The sequence below is a fragment of the Antedon bifida genome, chromosome 4 (assembly GCF_963402885.1).
Source record: "Antedon bifida chromosome 4, ecAntBifi1.1, whole genome shotgun sequence".
NCBI lineage: Eukaryota > Metazoa > Echinodermata > Crinoidea > Comatulida > Antedonidae > Antedon > Antedon bifida.
The window spans coordinates 27,452,279-27,475,231 of NC_136229.1; the positions used below are offsets into that span (position 1 = coordinate 27,452,279).

The 22,953-nt window shown below is 33.1% G+C and overlaps 3 protein-coding genes and 1 non-coding gene across 4 annotated transcripts in view; 3 read left to right on the top strand and 1 right to left on the bottom strand.

The window, feature by feature from the left end:
* LOC144839856 (fibrinogen-like protein A) overlaps window positions 1-22,953 on the top strand; it is a 77,896-nt gene that overhangs the window by 13,554 nt on the left and 41,389 nt on the right. The window lies entirely within an intron of this gene.
* LOC144841227 (ficolin-1-like) lies at window positions 8,554-12,147 on the top strand. The gene is made up of 3 exons (XM_078697484.1): window positions 8,554-8,700; window positions 8,831-9,092; window positions 11,455-12,147. Exons 1-3 carry the CDS (start codon window positions 8,554-8,556, stop codon window positions 11,619-11,621), a joined length of 576 nt encoding a protein of 191 aa, XP_078553610.1. The 3' UTR covers window positions 11,622-12,147.
* The window catches only part of LOC144839870 (fibrinogen-like protein A), a 30,766-nt gene continuing 25,951 nt past the window's right edge, over window positions 18,139-22,953 (top strand). Inside the window, exons 1-3 of the mRNA XM_078695438.1 lie at window positions 18,139-19,170; window positions 19,634-19,770; window positions 20,121-20,382. Coding sequence (XP_078551564.1) covers window positions 19,074-19,170; window positions 19,634-19,770; window positions 20,121-20,382 — 496 coding nt within the window. The 5' untranslated portion in view covers window positions 18,139-19,073. The remainder of the gene's footprint in view (window positions 19,171-19,633; window positions 19,771-20,120; window positions 20,383-22,953) is intronic.
* On the bottom strand, window positions 22,155-22,229 carry Trnat-agu (transfer RNA threonine (anticodon AGU)). The gene has a single exon. It is a non-coding gene; the product is annotated as a tRNA-Thr (tRNA).

Below are 22,953 nucleotides of genomic sequence, written 5' to 3' on the forward strand. Positions count from 1 at the left end.
TCTCAACCCCCAAAGAACGTCTGGGAGAGTTTATGAGATGTATTCTAGCGTGTATAAACCTGTTCAATAAACAATGTTTTCGTTTTGCTGTTGATTTAAAATGACTCCATTAACAGCCAAACAAAAACATTGTTTATGGTCAAATCCTTGTTATATGGTAAATCATTTTAGCGGATGGTGTGAACCCTCTTCCCTGGTGTGTGTATAGATGAAGAATTGTTTGATTAGCGACGGCTGTACCGTAGGTTCTTGAAAATTTGTACAGGATTTTCGGGACCTTATGAAGTAACTCCCCTACCCCGGAATATGCACAGTACTATAGTTTAGTTTAGGATTATATTTTTGTTAAGTTATATACATCAATACTTTGGACACCACGGACTTTGTTCTGAAAAACAAATTGATTGCGGATTTAATTAGTTTATTAACTACAGAAGGAAAAGTGTATCCTATTATAATCCCCATCCTTAAAACAATTGTATTTATTACCCGATAGGCTCCGCTTTATAATTAAATAGAGCATTTCAGACTATATTTTATACATTTTTGCTTTTCAACAAAAGACAGTGTATAAGTTATGTTAGTATCTTTTAACATTTTCCTCATTAGACAGGGTTTCTAATTTGTCTTGGTGTTCGTGACACCATGACACGGCAACTCGCCCTAAACACATCTGTGGACGCACTACTTCTACTTCTTCGAAACGTATCAAAACTAAGATAAATATTGTAAATGTGAGTCTCATTTATTGCTAAGCACAGCATGATTATTACAGTAGTTAACATTTGGTAAATTGCTTATAGGCCTACATAGGCCTACGATATGAACAAGAACTGTAATGTTACTATAACCAAGTAAATCACATGTTATTCAGTTGCTAAATACAGTATATAATACGATAACTTACATATATGCTGACAACTGCAAATGCAAAATAACAACTATAACATAACGAACAAAAGACCCGCTCTGCTTACTCACGGCATTACATCACACACACCTGTATGTTTAATTACAGAATGACAACGCAGCGCCCTCAATACACAACTATTCCAATTCATTTTTTTTTTTTGCCTTGTGTGAGTTCTTGTCACGTTTATTTAAATTTTCAGTGATGAATATATTATATACATATAATAGTCCAGGAGTATTAGACAAAAAAAGGGCCAAAGGTAGAAATAAATATGCTAAAGCTGAATTTTTCAGGATAGGTCCCCAATGTTGTCTGGAACAACATACTAAAAGTCCCCGGGTTTCCCCGTTGTGCTTCAACCTGATTGGGCCATTTTTCAAAATGGCGGCCATCTTAAAATTATTTACCATATTTTGACAACCAGTAGGTGTAAGTAAACAATTTTGGTGTCAAAATACTCAGAAGACCAATATTTATATTCACTGTAATGGAGAAGTTTTTTAAAAAATGACCGGAAATGCCTGTTTTGACCTTTGACCATAAATTTGGATTATCTCAATATCTCATCAACGACTGGCCGTAGAGAGTTCAAAATTGTCCCAAATTATTCAGAATGCCCAACTTTCTATTCACTCTAATGAAAGAAAAATACTAAATTCTTTTAGAAACCTTCTATTCTGACCTTTGAACTATTGACCTAAGCATATTTTAATTTTATAGACATCTTGGTGATCGATAGGAGTACATAAGCGAAATTGGTGTCAAAATACTCAGAAGACCCATATTTATATTCACTATAATGGAAAAGTTTTTTAAAAAATGACCGGAAATGCATGTTTTGAACTTTGACCCTAAATTTGGATTATCTCAATATCTCATCAACGACTGGCCGTAGAGACTTCAAAGTTGTCCCAAATTATTCGGAATGCCCAACTTTCTATTTACTTTAATGAAAAAAAATACCAAAAACCTTTAGAAACCTTCTATTTTGACCTTTGAACTATTGACGTAGGCATATTTATTTTTATAGACATCTTGGTGATCGATAGGATACGAAATTGGTTTCAAAATGTATAACTTTGACCTTAAATTTGGGTTATCTCAATACTGCATCAACTGCTGGCCGTAGAGACTTCAAAATTGTCCTAAATTAAGCAGTGTGCCCAACTCTCTATTCACTGTAGTTAAAGAAAAATACTAAAAGCCTTTAGAAACCACCTATTTTGCCATTTGAACTATTGATCTGGCCAATACAGTATTTTGTATCATAATTATATAGAAATCTTGGTGATCGATAGGAATACATAAGCGAATTTGTTGTCAAAATATTCCAAAACACCCATGTTTGTTTACCTTTGACTTTAATCACTACATTATAATTTAATAATTTAAGTCCCAAATAGCATGATGGACATCATACCATTCATCATGCCATGAGATGTCAAATTTATCCGAAACAGCCCAGAAAAAATGTCCGATGGACGAATAATAATATTCATCAATATAGATATGAGGCCATAATTTCAGGTATCAAAGGGTCACAATGTGTCATTTGACAAATCACCTAAATAATAAAATACAATATGAAACTCTTACAAATCTATCAAGATGGATTATAAAGAAATTGTCACTGTAAAGTTGTTATGGTCCTCAACAGATTTTCATGCCCTTATTTTATTAACCATCATATAGTCCTGAAGTATTTTCGATTTTTAGAGAATTTTGATTAGAACAAAAACAGAGAAAAATGTTCACATCTTAAATATAAATGCAATAAGTCTTTTAAAATTAAATTGCATCATATCAGATAAGAATCGGAGGTATGACTAGAGCCTAAAATGAGACTTAGACTGAGACCTTGATAAATGGTTGGGTGGGTGACTATGTACAGTATGCAGTTTTAGACAATTTAAAAAATGTTATAAGATGAATTATGTACTCCAGACCTATATACACAAAGAAATGTAATAGTGCAGCTCAATTGAAAAAAAAAAAACAATTTTACCAATAAGTGTGTGTCAAATCAACCAGTAGTGGTCTCTGCTATATATTCAATGGCACTGCCGAAGAGGAAACATTTCAGAATTGGTGTAGCTCCAAAGTTTAAACATGGACATTAGCCATATAGAGAAGGAGTGGCATTTTTTGGAGGACTAATTTCTAACCTTAATATTTAAAGAATAAATAAATAATAAAATTTGTTTGGTTACTAATGAATAAAAGAAGTGAAAACAGGCAAAAGCCCAAACAGACAGTAAAATGTATCATATATATATAGTTTAAAATTGGGGCTTGGTTTGTCTGTTTAGCATCTGAGCAATTTGGAATGAATTTTACCTTTCATGGCAATAATGGCCATACTGATGAATTGTTAGATTCTGTCTATCTTTATGTCAACTTAAATTTAACTTTTTGCATCTAAGCCCTCCCTCTGGAGAGCACGGGCTATTGTCGGTTTATACAGGTAAGCTAGGCACAAAATAGACTAATTCTCATTAAAATGTAATGATTAAGGTCAAAGGTCAAAACACTTTCAATCGCATTTAGTACATTATTTCTATAAGAGTACACAGAAACATGGGTGTTTTGGAGTATTTTGACACCAAATTCCCTTATGTATTCCTATCGATCACCAAGATTTCTATACAATTTTGGTATAAAATATGACCAGATCAAGGGTTCAAAGGTCAAAATAAAAGGTTTCTAAAGGAATTTGGTATTTTTCTTTCATTAAAGTGAATAGAAAGTTGGGCATTCTGAATAATTTGGGACAAATTTGAAGTCTCTACGGCCAGTCGTTGATGAGATATTGATTATAATTCAAATTTATGGTCAAAGGTCAAAACAGGCATTTCCGACCATTTTTTGTTAAACTTTTCCATTACAGTGAATATAAATGTGGGTCTTCTGAGTATTTTGACACCAATTTCGCTTGTGTACTCCTATCGATCATCAAGATGTCTATAAAATTAAAATATGTCTAGGTCAATAGTTCAAAGGTCAAAATAGAAGGTTTCTAAAGGAATTTGGTATTTTTCTTTCATTAAAGTGAATAGAAAGTTGGGCATTCTAAATAATTTGGGACAACTTTGAAGTCTCTACGGCCAGTCGTTGATGAGATATTGAGATAATCCAAATTTAGGGTCAAAGGTCAAAACAGGCATTTCTGACCATTTTTTGTTAAACTTTTCCATTACAGTGAATATAAATATGGATCTTCTGAGTATTTTGACACCAAGATCGTTTACTTACACCTACTGGTTGTCAACATATGGTAAATAATTTTAAGATGGCCGCCATTTTGAAAAATGGCCCAATCGGGTTGAAGCACAACAGGGAAACCCGGGGACTTTTAGTATGTTGTTTCAGACAACATTAGGGACCTATCCTGAAAAATTCAGCTTTAGCATATTTATTTCTACCTCAAAGTCTAATACTCCTGGACTATAAGTACATTTGTGACAATTGAAAGTAAGTGTTTAAAGTAGTTAAAATACAGGTATATTTACAAAATAAGATGCTTGAATTCAGTATTGAATTAAAATTTCAGATACGATGTTAATTAAAATGTAAAAATGAAAAATGTCGGTAAAATACATGATTAAAATGTTCTTGTTAAACTATCTTATTTGTGTTCGAGTAGAGAGGCTATAACCTCAGTGGAGGAAAATGTAGTATTTCACCCAAGACAAAAAGGATGAAATGAAAAGAGAGGAATGCAAAAGTTTGAAAGTTAGATATTTATAATGATAGCATGAAATGATATATTTAATGAAAACCGTAAGGTTAGGTCCATACACTGTGCAAGTCCAAGATGCGATTTTGGCTCTGTGCGTATGTAAGACGCTTCATACCCGTTGTCATCTTAGTATAACTACTACAATTTGTATTTACGGTATAAAATATTGCAAATATAGAAAAATATATATATTGAACAAATACCAATACATACAGATTATATTGACATGCCATCAATTATATTGCATCACCAACCACAATAAATGATTCATGAAGCGGGATATCATATATACATACATGTATTTGAATAATTGCCATCCTAAAAGTATAACTGATGCCTAAAAACAGAGTTTACGTTAATATATAGGATTTGTGTCAATTACGATAAGGTAAGGAAAAAAAGGAATCAATAAAATAATTAAATTATTAACATCAAGTCTTTTGATAGTTTTAATAGTTTATCTTTTATATTATTCGTCCATTTCTTCTGAGCCTTATGTAAATTATGCATAAATTCATTTGTTAATAAATGCTTTAATTCATAGCAAAATAATCTCCAAATTATTTTTTATTCCTGATTTTAATAAAGTACAAATTACGTCAGAGTAGGGCAAAACATCTAATCACTCAACTCCCTGACGCAAAACTACAATTACAATCCTGTTGGTGCAGTACCCGCTGCTTACTTGGGCTCGAATCTAACCACGAGCCATCAGCGCAAGCTCGGTGGTCTAGAGGTATGAACGCCAGGCTAGTGATCTGGAGGTCGTGGGTTCGAGTCCCACCCGAGAACTACTTGCGAATTTTTTGGCAAGTATTTTCAAATGTACTTAATATTAAGTACAAATTACGTCAGAGTAGGGCAAAACATCTAATCATATTATCATAGTCATACAACTATTCCAATTCATTACAAACTGACGAATTTTCTTCTTTGTTTTTTTTTTTTAGTATTTCTTTCTCCTTTTCTGTCTATTCTACTGTATATATTTAGTTTAATTCAAATTGTTATTTATTAATTTGTCAGTCATGTTTAAAGAAGGTAATTTACTAATTGAATTTAATGCTTTTCTTTTTACGGGTGTTTAACTAAAATCACGCTTAAAGATGTAATTGTCCCCCAGAACGGTGAAAAAGTTTGTAATACTTGGCATTTCTAGCATTTTTTCTTTTACCCAATATGGACATTTGGTAATGTACCTAGTTTCCTTAGCCGATACCCCAAATGACTTAATATGGCATCATACTTTACATCCAAATCTAAATAATAATGTGTACAATATGTTTTGAACACCCACACCTTTTAACATATCAGTTAGCGCAACAATTATATTAATTCCTGTGGTCACGGTGTCCGATTTATCAGTTTTGACCATTTTCTAAAATATACACAGAGATGTTTAATTCATATCAACGGTATATTTTTAACACAGATTCATGATTTTCAACGGTTATAATTCACAGCGAGAGTACAGTATAATATCATCAATTATTAGTATTATTAATTCAAAATGTTATCGCCACTTCACACATTTTTTTTACAAGAACATACACTAGATTTATAAATTGTAATCAAAAAAATATTATACATACCACATTCATAAGAATAAATATAGATATTTTTATTTTATTTCACATTTACATCCAACAAGGCCAATAACAGTCTTAAAGACACAATATAAATATATATTTAAAAAACAAAGAAACAACAACAAGAAGAAGACAAAAACATATTTATTTTCTAATGCATTTATTTCTTAAAATATTAATTTTCTTAACATATTAATTTAATTAATTAATTAATTTTCATTTCTTAAACATATTCATTTCTTAAGCATTATATTTTTTATATATATATTTGTACATAATATTAACAACAACAACATAATAAATAAATAGCGTAAAGTTTCATCCATATCTAATCTCCAGCTCATTTAAAAAACAATTGAAAAGGTCAGGTTTTGAAACATAAAATGTCAGCCTAAATTTGTAAATTGCGAATGAAGCAATTTTAGAAAATAAGTATGTTAAGAACTTAATATCTTAAGAAAATGAATATGGTAAGATATGAATATGATAGAATAAGAAACCAATATGTTAAGAAATTAAGAGCAGTTGTCTATAAATATAGACATTTAGGTGGCCAAGTAAAAAAAATAGATTTTCTTTAAAATTTGCACAATGAAAGAGGTTTGATTGAAACATACACAGATACAATTATTTTTGATATCTGTCTTGTTGCCATAGTAACGGTCATTTTAAAAATTACAGCATTTTCTTGTAATTTTTCCTGTTATTTCACTGTCAAATAAGGTAAACGTTGACTCTTACACGGATTGTTGAAATTTAATTTTTCATACAAGATGATGAAAGACTTATAAACAAACTGAAAGCAAAAAATTGTTGGTCGGGCATGGGAATGGACCGTACCATTTATTTTCAATAGGGGTGTTTTTACTTGTGGTAAAAAATCCAATTTTGGCCCAAGTTTGGAGCTTCACAACGTCTATGGTAACACTTGAATTGCGTTGTTCTTGATTATATATATTCTATGGACCTTGTGTGAATGGATAAAAGGCGAAAAAACGTTGGGGAATACATTTTTGTTATACTGATATTGTCACAAAAGTTTGTATTTTTTTCTGATTTCAGGATATGTTATTTGTTATTTAACTGAATTCAAATCATGCCTTACTGGTCCTCTTCGGTGTCGATGATTCGTATCCTGCCTTACTGGTCTTCTTCTGTCCCGATGATTCGTATCCTGCCTCACTGGTCCTCTTTGGTCCCGATGATTCGTATCCTGCCTTACTGGTCCTCTTCGGTCCCGATGATTCGTATCCTGCCTTACCGGTCCTCTTCTGTCCCAATGATTCGTATCCTGCCTTACCGGTCCTCTTCTGTCCCGATGATTCGTATCCTGCCTTACTGGTCCTCTTCTGTCCCGATGATTCGTATCCTGCCTTACTGGTCCTCTTCGGTCCCGATGATTCGTATCCTGCCTTACTGGTCCCCTTCTGTCCCAATGATTCGTATCCTGCCTTACCGGTCCTCTTCTGTCCCGATGATTCGTATCCTGCCTTACTGGTCCTCTTCTGTCCCGATGATTCGTATCCTGCCTTACTGGTCCTCTTCGGTCCCGATGATTCGTATCCTGCCTTACCGGTCCTCTTAGATCCCGATGAATCGTATCCTGCCTTACAGGTCCTCTTCGGTCCCGATGATTCGTATCCTGCCTTACCGGTCCTCTTCGATCCCGATGATTCGTATCCTGCCTTACCGGTCCTCTTCTGTCCCGATGATTCGTATCCTGCCTTACTGGTCTTCTTCTGTCCCGATGATTCATATCCTGCCTCACTGGTCCTCTTTGGTCCCGATGATTCGTATCCTGCCTTACCGGTCCTCTCCTGTCCCGATGATTCGTATCCTGCCTTACTGGTCCTCTTCTGTCCCGATGATTCGTATCCTGCCTTACTGGTCCTCTTCTGTCCCGATGATTCATATCCTGCCTTACTGGTCCTCTTCGAACCCGATGATTCGTATCCTGCCTTACTGGTCCACTTCTCTTAATAAAATTACTAAAATATACAAACTTCGTACATTTTAGAGTGTTTTATGAGGGGCTGTGATGACATTTTACAATGTTATCCTTCTGCTGTGAGTGGTGAATATGTGATGCAGCCAGATGGAGGACCAGAGTTTACTGTGTACTGTGACATTAGGGAAAGTGGCAATTGGACGGTAAGAAGTATACAAGTGTAGGCAATATTCAAAGATATCACGAGTACATCAATCCTTAATTATTAATTCATTCTAAAAAACAAACGAAAATGCGTGCATCATCATTACTGTAAGTACTGCTACGGATCAGCATAGACAGAAAACATTTATTATAGAAAATAATGTCATGGAGGAGAGAAGCGTTGCCTAGCACTGGGACGTTACAGGTTGAAAATTATGTTGAAGTGTTGCCAGAAAGGCCAATTATTATACAAATGTTCCAAAACTTGCGTACTAAGAAACAAGGAGAAAATTATTGTAAAATGAGTGTACAGTAATTATTGACATTTAGTCCTAGTATTATTGGTCAGGTTCTCGTTTAATTCTGTTCTATTTACTCCAGTTGTTTAGTAAAGTACAGTAGGCCTATACATTACTTTTATCATTATTATCATCCAGGTGATACAGAGAAGACAAGATGGATCAGTTGATTTCTACCGAAATTGGGAAGAATACAAAGAGGGTTTTGGAAACGTGAACACAGAGTTCTGGCTTGGTAATGAACAAATCAACCGTATAACATCTGATGGAGATTTTGAGCTATTAGTAGAAATGACTGATCACTTGGATGAAACGAAGATCGCAAACTATTCTCACTTTCGAGTTGGTACTGAAGAGTATAACTATAATTTGACAATCAGTGGATACACAGGAACGGCAGGTTAGTATATCTTTCTATCAATATTTACACTAAAATAGCACATTTTTATTTAACAAAGAATTAACTTTTTTTGTAGGCCTTTGTATCTAGCAGTAAAAATAGTCATGGACTACTAACATACTGTAGGGTTTCTGTTGCATTTATCACATTTAGGCCTAAAGTATATATAATAAAAAGCAATTTTAGAATTATGACTGCTTAAACACAGTTATATCATAAGGACAGAACTTGATACATGTACTGTAACCAAGTAGCGGTGGTGCTGTTTTAATTAAATTTAGGGGAGGCAACTTTTGTGTGCAAATCCATTTTTAAAAATTAATTGACCTTTAAAGTTCAATATATATATGCCAATATTTATCGTGGTTATGTAATAAATATATACAGAATGAAAGAGCTAGTAAGAAATTGAGAAAATGGGATTCAAAATCAGGTACAAAAGCCGACGAACGAAATCATTGCACGAGGTCTGATAACATGCACATACCTCGTAACTGCAGTAGAATATTTTTATTACACAATTATAGACTTCTTTACCTATTCAAATAAAATCATACCTTCATGATGTTATAAACACATTTCAGGTGTTTTATTGATACTGATATTTTGAGGGGAAAAAAGTTGGGTTTGTAGGTAATATTTTTTAAATTATATTCCCTTTCATTATTATCCTTTATTTTAAAAACAAATTCAAATTCAATATTAATGAAGTAAACTAAAGATTTTGTTTGTTTAGGTGATTCTTTAGCATTAATTCACAATCGTAAACAATTTACAACATACAACAGAGACAATGATAAGAAAAGTTATAACTGTGCTGAGCAATACAAAGGTGCTTGGTGGTACAATAACTGCTATCGTTCAAACCTGAATGGGCTTTACCTTAAACCAGGTACCGATAATGCGACAGGCATCATCTGGTATGATTTCCATACTAATAACTACAGTCTCAAGAAGACAGTGATGATGATTAAAAGAGCACCATAAGAGGGTTGTCATGATTATTCAGACCTGAATGGGCTTTACCTTACACCAGGTACAGAGGATTAAACAAGCACCAACTGGTATCAGTTAAAAGAGCACCATAAGAGGGTTATCATGATTCAGACCTTACATCAGGTACACATGATGGCACAGGTAGTAATTATTATTAGATTATTTGACTTATGAATAATAGAAATAAGGATAGATTCCTATTTTGTTTCTTAGATCTATTATACATTATAGCCTTATCATTAAATTATAATAAAGGCTAGTTACTTAATCCAAATGTTCTAAATCAAATATTGTCCCATCAAAACAACTGTGATGTATTTAATTGTATTGATTTATTATTACTTTAATTGTTATAATACTTTTAACAATGAACATGTTTTATTATTACCATATATCCTCTGTTATAATTTCATCCCGCTAAAACACGAAGTTGGGCCGACTTTGGGGATGGAACTATACCCGGGTAAACCATGCTTTATGAAAAAAATAACTGGTAAGCATTTATTGTAAAAACTCATCTGAAGTGGCCAAAAGTCAATACTGGGACTATACCCGGGGATATGCCTGTTTGTAAAAGCACACATAAAGTAGGGGTGGGATTATACAGGAGGATATCAAATAATACGTTCAAGTTTATACCAACTGTGTTTACAATAATTTATCACATAAAAATGTTATGCTCATACATATATAAAATTAACATTATTATTATTAATCGTTTTATTTATCGTTTTTATTAATAAAATAAAATTGATATTTGATCATAAATCAGTATTTCCTATATTTTCATTAGTGATAATTAGTAGTTTTCAAATCTAATTATTTTTAATGTTTAAGTGATGTTTTTAATCTTTGTTTTGCAACAAGTTGAATGTTAACCAGAAAATGTAACCACTAACGTAACAACAGGACAAAATGTTAAGAAATCTTTTAAAAACTCAACATATTTTTGTTTTGAAAGTTGGAAATCTAGGAACTGAGTTTGTCAGCTCTCTTTAACTGGATAAATAATGTTACATTTAACTAAATTAAACTTAACTAAAATCTTTGACTTTTTTTGGCTAATATACTGACAACGTTTCTCTCTAAGGGAAAGCTTCTCATAATCGACCACCTCTAATAAGTGACCACCTCTCTTAAACGACCATCACCTCTCGTTAGTGACCTCTCCTAAGGAACAACTTCTCTTAACGACCACTACCTCTCGTAAGTGACCACCTCTTTTAAAGGACCACTTCTCGTAAACGACCATATCCTCTCATTAGGGAAAGCTTATCATGATCAACCAACTTGTAAGCGACCACCTCTTCCAAAGGACCACCACCTCTCGTAATAGACCATAGAGAGAGATTGCCGCTTAGTTTAGGTGATTCTTTGGCATCAATTCACAATGGTAAACAATTTACAACATACAACAGAGGCAATGATAAGAAATGCAGTAGTAACTGTGCTGAGCAATACAAAGGTGCTTGGTGGTACAATAACTGTTATCGTTCACACCTGAATGGCCTTTACCTTACACCAGGTACATAATTATAATAACACTGGCATCATATCGATATATGGTCGTTTTAGGGAGGTGGTTACTTACGAGATGGCTGTTTGTGAAAGTCGGTCGCTTTACGAAAGGTGGAGACTGATAGCTAAGTGAAGAGATGTATTTGCACAAATTTAAACATAGGTTTGTTAAAAACACATAGGATTAAAATTGAACTTGAACAAAAAAGTCTAAGATTTCCAACTTACAAGAATTTTTCCGCAAAAAAATGAAAAAAAAACGTTAGTGGTTAAATTTAGTGTTACATTAGTGGTTAATGAAGTTTGTTTTGTTAGTGGTTAAAGAAATTGTTACATTAGTGATTGATTTTTTAAGCTCAAATAATATATGGTTAAATGTACATAAAACAAATATGTGTAACAGAAATAAAATGGCCAAATACAAAATTATCACAAAAGTTTAACTATTTATTTGATAATTCACAGCTCTTAACCTGAATTCTTGGTTGGCTAGACGAACGGTCAACCATGTCAATATAGAAAATATTACATTACACTTTTATACAGATGCAACCGTTATTTTAAAAAATCATATTTCATCCAACCACATGATCTAGCCCTGAAATCACACTTCTACGTATTCCTCACAGAATAACACAGAATTATCAGTACTTTATTTAAAAATGAAAGCACATCAGATCAAAATACTGTATGGTATTATGCACGATTTGGAATACGTTGCTTCTTTGCTATCCATCGTGTCTGATGATGATGACTAGCTAGGTGTGTGTGTGTGTCAGTTAAACATGCAGAAGCAATCCATTTATGTTGCAGAAGGTTCTTGCGTAGTGTTTACAAAAATGTACAAGATTTTTGATAGTCCAACAGTTTGTTATTTTAAAAGGGACAGAAAACGCAACAAGCTGAAGTAAACTGCGCGTTTTGAATTGTTTTCTGCAATTTGTATAGTATCCATACATTATAGGGAGCAATTCCAGGTTTATATTTTCACAATTTTCATACCTCAGCTCCAACCATGAAGTGTGCTTGATGTGGAGACTCGTTTGCACTTCCCACCACCAAATATTGCATTCGTCCAGAGTTTAACTGACATTTTCTTATTTTTTAAATTGTTCCTCATCTGTCTGGGCCCTTCTAAATTTGGGAAACTTCAATGCAAAAGTATAGTATTGTTAAGTTAACCCTTTAATTTCACAATTTTTAAGCCCACCTTCCCTATTTATTAATCCTCAAATCCGTCAATAAAATTGCAAGCAGTAAAATCGAACAGAAGAAAGAAAGATCTGGATTACCTACTAGTTGAAGTAGTAGTACTGATGAATATGTATGGGTTATTTCGTTGACAAAAAGTGAAACTTTCTACAAATTATCACAAATACTTTAGGCAAAAATGTCTAAAACTTCTTTTTGGTCTCCAAACATGAATTGTATTATTTATCATTTACTGTGCAGTAAAATATAAAAAAATTAGTAATATCTATAATATTTATTTTAAAAAGTGTTTTAATGATGCATACAAACAACATAATTATGAAAAATGAATTATTGCGATACCATCCAATTTAATTTCTCAAAGACACTAAATTTACAAATGCTATTATTCTATGCAAAAGGTATGTTTTTCAATAATTAAGCTAATTTTGATTAGAATTACACAATTGCAGTACTTTCCACAGCATAATACACCCAAATACAGTATTGTATTTTGCAACCTTCTACGATCTCAGAATACATAATACATATTCAACAATGATATTGTATTGAGTTAATGATACAATGAACACTTTTAATAAAGCGCCGTATTAATCATTTCAGAAGGTGGTTGATTATAATTATTATACATGACATGATAATTCCTTTATTTTTCTTTGAAAATAAATTATTAGATTTGTACAATAACGATGTAACCATAGAAAATGTAACTGTAAATATTGTTACCAATAACAAATAGAATCGAATTACAAAGCTGGAGAAGGACAACAAATGTAATGCATAACGTACATATATTAGGTCATTAAAGGGTGTTCAACATGGATAACTCCCGAATATCTTTGTGGATCATTCTGTATTATATAACACCTAAATAAATTCCTGTCATTTGATTGGACAATTATTGTGGGTCACATGGCGTGCAATAGTACGCACTATTAAACGATCGTTTAATAGTACTTTTTTAAACATTTTGTGTACGAAAAAAAAAAACGTTTCGCGGATGAAAAAAAAATTAGAATACAAAAATTACATTGAAATACAACAGCGCCACCTGTCGTCCTGCCTCTGTTTGTAAATACCACCGCCAGATATGCAAAAGCAGCAGATTTTTGTGTACGATTTGGAGATATATATGTACTAATTTCATTCAAAAAGGCATTTAAATTAGCTTTAGATCATTTTTAGGATTTTGATTACTTAATGGGGACATCCCTACAAGACGTGGAATCGTTGGAAAAACCATAATTAGTCAAGATAAGTTCCAATTGTCTGTCGAAGTTTTGCCTTTCAGCCAATCTAGTACTAGGCCTACTACAAGCCTAGCTAGGCCTGTTAGTATTAGGCTGGGCCTAGCCTAGGCGTTTTAGCCTTGCTAAGTATAGGATTATTTGGTTGTTTGTTGACATAATTAACACTAAAGTAGGTGTGTTTATAAAATCCATATAAATATAACATTAACATTTAATATTATAATATTACTGTTTTAATCAATCTGAATGAAATGTAGGCCTCTTGGCTAGGGCTACCTTATATTTGATTCAAATGACAGGAATCTATTTAGATGTTATATAAAACAAATAATGAATGTTTAATATTCGTGTAATGGTACAAATAATGGCATTTGGTGAATGATGAAAGGTTACATCAACTCGGCGTTGCCTCGTTGATATAACCTTTCATCAATCACCTCATGCCATTATTTGTACCATTACACTCATAAACATTCATTATTTGTATAATAATCGTTTTGTTAATATATGATTGTTAATATTTTCATTATTGTTTTAATTGTACATTATTTGTTAGCTTTAAAGCATGGCTGTTATTTTACTACAATAGAGGTACACATTAAAGGGTAAATTAAATACACAGTACTTAAACTAAAGTATATTTCCACTACAGGGACAATATTTCATTCACACGACATTGTTGCTGAATTATTTCCAACTAGTTCCGTAATAATCAACATGATGATTGCGAGAACGATGAAGTTGAAGCCTAGACACGTGAAACCCGATATCACCAAATTTATTTTTCAAAAATGCAATGAATGCATCTTCTGTATGCTTAATTTTTGTTCATACATTATTATGTAAATCATATCTTACTATCACCATTTTGATTGGTTCACCGAGTTGTCTATTGAAGTGGTTGAATGGAACATCTCCAATAGTTCATACCAGTATAAACTAAAAAACTCATACAGGAACTTGTCGAGTTTGAAGGCGATTGTAGATTGCATTGCCGCCAAAACTGTAAACAAACAAATTTCTAAAACGTCGCAATGCATACTATTTTGGTTGTCTTTTTTCTGCTCTTTGTCATCAGTGTTCTTTCGACCAATTCATTCTATACAGTTATCCGAGAGCAGGCTCTTGAGGGTTGGAGTTACGAGTTGAAAAATATAAGCCGTGTAAATTGTTTGCTAGAATGTTCCGAGAAATCATATTGCTTCTCGGTCAACTATAACCAGAAAGATCGTGTTTGTCAAATCAATGAAAAAAATACCGGAAGAAGCATCAGTTGAAAACAACATTCAAGCGTCTCATTTAAATCACATTAATCAGGTGAGTGATGTTCTGAGCATCAACTGATTAATTGAGTACTGATGAAATGAACAACTTTATTGTGTTTTAATATGTTTCAACAAAAGCAAAAAATTAGTTCAATAGATGCATGTACGTGTGATTCTATTAGGCCTACAGTTTGTAAATCTGTTACCAGTCAGATTTAGACTTTGGGTCGAATTTGTTTTAAATTAACTAATTGGTACGATTGTGTTTAATTCTGCTATCTAATGCAATTATAAAACTGAGTTTAAATTTTCAAAATTGCCAGTGTCGTAGTGAGTGTCGTAGAACAGTATAAAACCTTATTTTTTAATTTTTCATGTAGTGGGGCCTGTAGCAAAGTGAATTTTGTTAAATGACAACCCTAGATGACCGGAAATGGTAATCTCGCACGTAAAAATCATAATAAACAGCACCTCTAGTTGGCCAGAAATGATAATAATGCACTCGCAATTGGCAAAATGATTGTAGCATACTTTTTCCACTGGTAAACACACGCGACTAAGGATAGCTTAAATTGCGTTCAATACTAATTTCAAGAGGTTCTCCTGAACCATAAAAAGTTTGCCTAGCTAGGGCCTGAATAACATCGCTAAGAGTATAACATCATTTGGGCTGAACTTTTTTTTATTGAATGTTCATTGTTAAGTTCTCACGCCGGTACATCAAAGTTCACAGTTTTTCAGTCAGGTTACATACGCTTTTGCAAACTACAGAAAACTAGCGTCGTCGTAGAGCCAGTTGGTAGGTAAATACACGTTCTAAAAGGGGATTTCTCCATTGTCGATTCCCGATTGTGCCGGTACGCTGCTCGCATCAAGGAAAAACTCTAAATTTAAAATATCAGTTTTGTAGATTCTACAAAACTGAGAACATTCACATCTTAGATCAGTGTATAATTGATAAACAATTTCAGCATCGAAACAATTTCGCGACCCATCATTTTGTTTTCATGGCCCAAACATTGGGTCGCGACCCATATGTTGCGAAACGGCAGCCTATTCAATATTTTCTCAATTGAGGATTCAAAAATCTAATTAATTGATAAAACTATTCACATTACAACACTGTAAAATAAAAAAAATTAAGATTGGCATTGATACAGCAACATCGCCCTCTATCAATACTTTTGGTTGATAACCTCAATGAACTATATGATGATATATGATATGATCTTTCAGTCTCTCATAAGCCGCAGAGATCTATTCTTGAAGTTGGACCTTTCGCCAACTGGACCTTTCTCCGACCGATAATTTTGCTTATCGTTAATTTCTCCAACCATTTGCCAAACACTTTGACAACTGAATATTTTCTGCACATGTAAATATTGTCTCAATACACTGACATGCTGGAGCATTTAGAAATTTAAATTCGAGCTATTTTAAAGCCATTTAACATGGTTATGCATTGCATTTTAACTAATTTCTTATTATAAATATTATAAGTTCATGATTTACCATTCAAGCCAATTATGTATCTTGAAAATTGTGATACACCATTATGATTCTTGACTTGAAAACAAGAAAAAAATAGATATTGTTGCTTGAGAGATGTCCAGCTACATTTTGCAGTGATTTCATGTGTACTTCTGTCATAGTTACGTACAATATTTGGTGTTCTGCAGAATCTAATCGTCGTAGCTGTTAAAATAATGTTCTGTATTGTATAAACAGTCTTCTAAAAGAGATTGAAAAAAGTAATTCGGTATGGGACAATAATCATTTATTTTCAATCAATTATAAAACTTTTTATTCCAAAATAAAAAAAAACAAATACAAATACAATAAAATGATAAAGGAATGGGATACAAAAGTGCTTTAAACATGTAACCCTAACAAAATTAAACAAACATTGTTTAAATGTATTAAACAATATCATCACCATATAATATAATAAAAGAGAATATTGGAATATTGAATTACTTTTGTAGTTCTGTCATATTGTCACATGGAAATGGAATAAACTAAATTAGAGACAAATCAATTATGACCTACTGTACACACCGCACAAATTGACTTTTGCAAAAAAAAATAGACTACTAAAATTATTATATAGTACGTTGAGAACATTATAACTTACTTGGAAATATCTCAGGATAAACCAGCTGGTTAGGACACAATGGAAGACACCCGCAACGAACAGCTTCAAGCCTAAAAGAGCAATGAAGAACAATATATTAAACTTCTATTTTAAAATATTTTTACCGGTCAGCCATTTTAAAGTGAGAATGTAAGAAACATTTGTCTTTACAATAGTCCAATTTACCTAGAAATACTGTATGCTATTGCTATTATTAGATTTAATTTCTTTATTGGTCACTTATTTTTTTACAGTATCTGAATCTCAATTGAAATGTTAATACTTTCAAAATTTTAAAAATGAATGCACTTTAAAAATACCATTTATGGCAAATAAACAAGTATGTAGCATTAGAAGTATAAGACATAACAACATTTATGCAACTAAAATAAAATAAAGACATCCAAGAGTTAGGCACATCTTCTCATTTAATTACAAATGTACTTAATATGATCAGATACAGACTGGTTGATTTCATTTGAGTGTGGATGGAAACTACAAGAAGCTACATCAAACATTTTTTACATAAGCTAATGAATATAACAAACTAAATGCATGAGAGTGTTTCTGTGTTAATTAATGTTGATATAACACTGGGCCATATGGACAATATGAACAGAGACACTAGGAGAGAGAGATAGATAACTAGGAACTCATTCACATTAATTAAAATCAAAATTATCATCCTGTCTTGAAAAAGCCAATTACTAAAGTGTTTAATCTCATTCACGAACAAATTAGCTAAACAAATTAAAAAGTCTCAACAAAGCAATTCTATCTTGAGTGTTTACAAACAGCAAATTACAAGAGTGTTTCATCTCATTCACGAATCAATTAGCTAAACAAATTATCTACAAATATCCAAACAAACTAATGCAATTCAAATATTGTTCAGTATAATGTAATTTGTAACATTGAGATTACATGAGAAATCCTATTATAAAAACCTTTTAGTTGAAAGGGTGTGGTTAGAAAACATCTGGGTTGTTCCCCAACCAATCTCCATAAAAGAGACGTGTTCCAATACTGCACTGTGAGATCTGAGACAATCGCTTCATCGTTCAGTTGAGGTGTAAAAAACATTGAAAATAGTTGTAAGTATTACATTCTTTCAATTTAGATTGATAGGGAAGTTGATGATGTCTTTAAACTTTAATTCATTTAACAGTTTATGTTTGAGATTGAAGAGCCCCTAAAATTTCACAATTTCTCTAAATTTGTGCTTTTATTTCAATCAATCAATTATTTACACACAATGAGGGTAGGTATCTATTATTATACCAGTCACTTCATAGGCTAGTGGCTGTATAGGCTAGTCACTCCATAGGCTAGTGGCTGTAAAGGCTAGTCACTCCATAGGCTAGGTTGGCGACTCCTTGGCTAGTCACTCTATAGGCAAGTAACACCATAAGCAAGTGACTCTATTAGACATGTGATAGTAACTTGCATGTGGCTAGAAACTTGGCGATTTCTAATACACTGCAAGGTAGATCAGGTGAAAATACAACTCTCATGATACTTGTCGTTTGACTGCATACTTTTCTAATCTAGTTAAATGAAAATAACCTGTCAATTGTATTTAGTGAGCTTTCAAGTGTAACATAAAATGGATTCCAGAGCATTCGTAATTTGCTGTATGTTAGCTGTACTGGCTACCTGTCACTCATGTCAGGATGACATATGTAGTGTACCAATTCCTCCAAGTAAGTAAAATATTTAAACGAAAAATGGAGACAAAAAAAATATATAACTCAGGTCTCTGGTCCATTCTACAGTCGCCGACTTCTACATCAGTACTTTCTATGAATGAATGATTCATTGGTCACAAGAACGTTAGTACAATCACTTGGAAAACATCTCACGACAATGCAAACAAGTTGAAAAAACTTTAAAATAATTTTTTGCTAACATTATTAACAACCTTTTTGTTAAAAAATACTTTGAAATAACAGGGCAGGTAGGTACGGTTTCAGCCTGACCACTTATTTACAAAGGCCTTTAATAACCATGGGTTGCACAGGGGAGTGTTCCTTTTTCTTGCAACAACCGCACCATTTTATTTCTTGTGGCTACATCACTGAATAAAACCTTTATAGTTTATGTTGAAATATTGTGTATTCAAAACAAAATGTTTTTATTATAACAATGTTAACTGTGTAATTTTAGAGTGTTTTATGAGGGACTGTGGTGACATTTTACAACATTATCCCTATGCTGTGAGTGGTGAATATGTGATACGGCAAATTGATGGAGGTCCACGGTTTACTGTGTACTGTGACATGAGCAAAGGTGGAGGTTGGACGGTAAGTATAGGCCAACCGATTCAAAGATATCAGCAAGTGCAATTCCAAAAGCCTTGGCAGAGCTTACTAAGGGCAGGGAGTTCTACAACTCCCTGCTAAGGGTACGTTCACATGTACGGCACAAGACTGGCGTGGTTCACGCAAGTGGTAAGCTAATCCACGGATTACTTTCCAAGTGTTCGGCGTTCATTATATTAATGATGGCGTTAAATACACAAGTTTACACATGGTACCTTCATCGTAATATTAGTGGTCAGGTTCTTAATTCATTTATTTCCATTTACTCATGTTGATGGGCTTGCCATCAATGTTTTAGTAAGTCTTTAGAGTATAGATCATTTCATTATCAGGTTATACAGAGAAGACAAGATGGATCAGTTGATTTCTACCGTAATTGGGCAGAATACAAAGTGGGTTTTGGAAACGTGAACACAGAGTTCTGGCTTGGTAACGAAAAAATCAATCGTATAACATCTGATGGCAGTTTTGAGCTATTAGTAGAGATGACTGACCACTTGGACGAAATGAAGATTGCAAGATATTCTCACTTTGGTATTGGTACTGAGGACTCTAACTATAAGTTGACAATCAGTGGATACACAGGAACTGCAGGTTAGTGCATTTAATACATTTTTAAAAGATTTTTTTTTTTAAACTATAAAACCTGTACATTAACTCAAATTATGTTTTAAAATTACAAATCACAAATTATAACTCTTGCCTCTTGTACAAAAATGAGGTTTTTTGAACAAGTAGTTCTTGAGAAAATGCAATTTCAGTTTATTTGTTACTTTACTAAGACTGCTTGCCGGCTTTTGAAAATTCTGTCCTATCTTTTAACACTAGCAGATCAGTAAATAATACTAAAAAGTGGTTCAGAATTAGGACTGTGGTCCAGAATTAGGACCGTGGTCCTGATTGCCTCCAAAATCAAATAAATTGGTAAATGTTCACTCATTGTATTGTTAACTGTTTTCCTACCAATGAAACTCTCCAGTCAAGTTTCCTATGGTAGCTATGGGAACAGTCTTTTTGGTTATCCAAAAGGTTCACAGCGTATCTCTACTTATGGTCAACATAAAAGATTGCATAACTTCGTCATAAGATTGACCTGTAGCTGTAGATGTGCATGAAAATTTGTTATATGATGTTAGAGTCGCGCAGCTTAAGTTATGAATTTCAATGATTGATCATAGATTATATTAACACTTGGTGAAAATTTCAGTCATATCAAGGCCAAACTTTCTATGGATTAAAAATGGCATGTTTCACAAGAAGTTACGCGCGCATGTGCATTTAATATTTCAAAATGCGCAAAATTTCTTGTAAAACATGCCATTTTTAGCGCACAAATACATGACCCTTGATAAGAATTAACCAATTGTCCATAGAAAATTACTTTTATTTTTTATCCTATGATCAGTCATTGAAATTTATAAAATCGTGCGTAACTTTGTGAGGTAATTTCCCGATTGATCGTAATCAAAACAGGTACTGGGTATGGTCTACTAGTTTTTCTGCTCCCAACCAGTACATCCATTCATAGAAGCCTTGATGAAGTAAGCCTACCTGGTGGTAACCATAGAACGGTCCCGAGATAATGACTATACTTCGGCTTTAGTCGATAGAAGATTGAAAAAATTGTTAGAGATAGAGTATACGATGTTTGATTATGTGTATGTGATTTGTTCTTTTATTCAAATGATGTTCTGCATAAGGAAGCGAAGATAGTAGTTGGGTATAATGATTTTTTATATCAATTAATTAAATTATCGTAGATTGTATATTATGCGATAAATATTATTTAATAAATTTTTGATATATTATTATTGTTATTGTCAGGATCTTTTTTTTTTTTTTCTATGTTCTTTTTTCTTTCCACGAATTTTGTTGGTCGCATATCTCTAATTCTGGCCAACATAAGATTGTATAATTTTGTCATAAGATTTACCTATAGCTGTAGATGTGCAGCCAAGCGTTTGGACGATTTCGGAGTTGCGCAGCGTAAGTTACGCGCGATTTTATGAATTTCATTGATTGATCATATATTGATTAGATGTTTTGCCCTACTCTGACGTAATTTGTACTTTATACTAAGTACATTTGAGAATACTTGCGAAAAAATTCGCAAGTAGTTTTCGGGTGGGACTCGAACCCACGACCTCCAGATCACTAGCCTGGCGTTCATACCTCTAGACCACCGAGCTTGCGCTGATGGCTAGTGGTTAGATTCGAGCCCAAGTAAGCAGCGGGTACTGCACCAACAAGATTGTAATTGTAGTTTTGCATCAGGGAGTTGAATGATTAGATGTTTTGCCCTACTCTGACGTAATTTGTACTTTATACTAAGTGCATTTGAGAATACTTGCGAAAAAATTCGCAAGTAGTTCTCGGGTGGGACTCGAACCCACGACCTCCAGATCACTAGCCTGGCGTTCATACCTCTAAACCACCGAGCTTGCGCTGATGGCTAGTGGTTAGATTCGAGCCCAAGTAAGCAGCGGGTACTGCACCAACAAGATTGTAATTGTAGTTTTGCGTCAGGGAGTTGAATGATTAGATGTTTTGCCCTACTCTGACGTAATTTGTACTTTATACTAAGTACATTTGAGAATACTTGCGAAAAAATTCGCAAGTAGTTCTCGGGACGTCATATGAACACGTTGATTTATACCATTTGCACGTGTTTTAGTTGAAAAAGTTATAAATATTGTCAAAATAATGCCAATTTTGAATTTATTATAGCTCCTCAGGATCATCCATGACCCCCAATTTTTTTAATTTAATATGTAAGCAGATATGTTGTAGATATGAATTCATGCAGAATTTTTACCTCTCGGATGTCATGACGTCATCGTATGGCCACATGAATGTAAAATATAGGATTTTTGTCTCTTTTGTTATTGCTCATCACATTCAACAGAGCGCATCTCCCTTATACGTATTTCATTTCTCCCGAGATTTTAATATTGTCTACGTCAATCAACTATCTTTCGCAGGAGTTAAAAATTTTTTAATTTTTTTGACGTCATCATGTCTAAAAATGTAAATAACGTGGGTCACATATTTTCATCTTTACAGTAAATTTCAATCTGTTATAGCTCGTCAGAAAAAAAAGTGATAATCATGATTAAAACGTTTTCTGGAAGCTATTGGATTGTAGATACGAATTCATGTAAACAT

Bases quoted from the DNA above. Each gene is read 5' to 3' on its own strand.
- LOC144841227 (XM_078697484.1), top strand. From the start codon at position 8,554: ATGTCATGGAGGAGAGAAGCGTTGCCTAGCACTGGGACGTTACAGGTT. The intron at 8,701-8,830 runs GTACAGTAATTA...ATTATCATCCAG, and splicing joins AAAATTATTGTAAAATGAGT to GTGATACAGAGAAGACAAGA. The intron at 9,093-11,454 runs GTTAGTATATCT...CGCTTAGTTTAG, and splicing joins TGGATACACAGGAACGGCAG to GTGATTCTTTGGCATCAATT.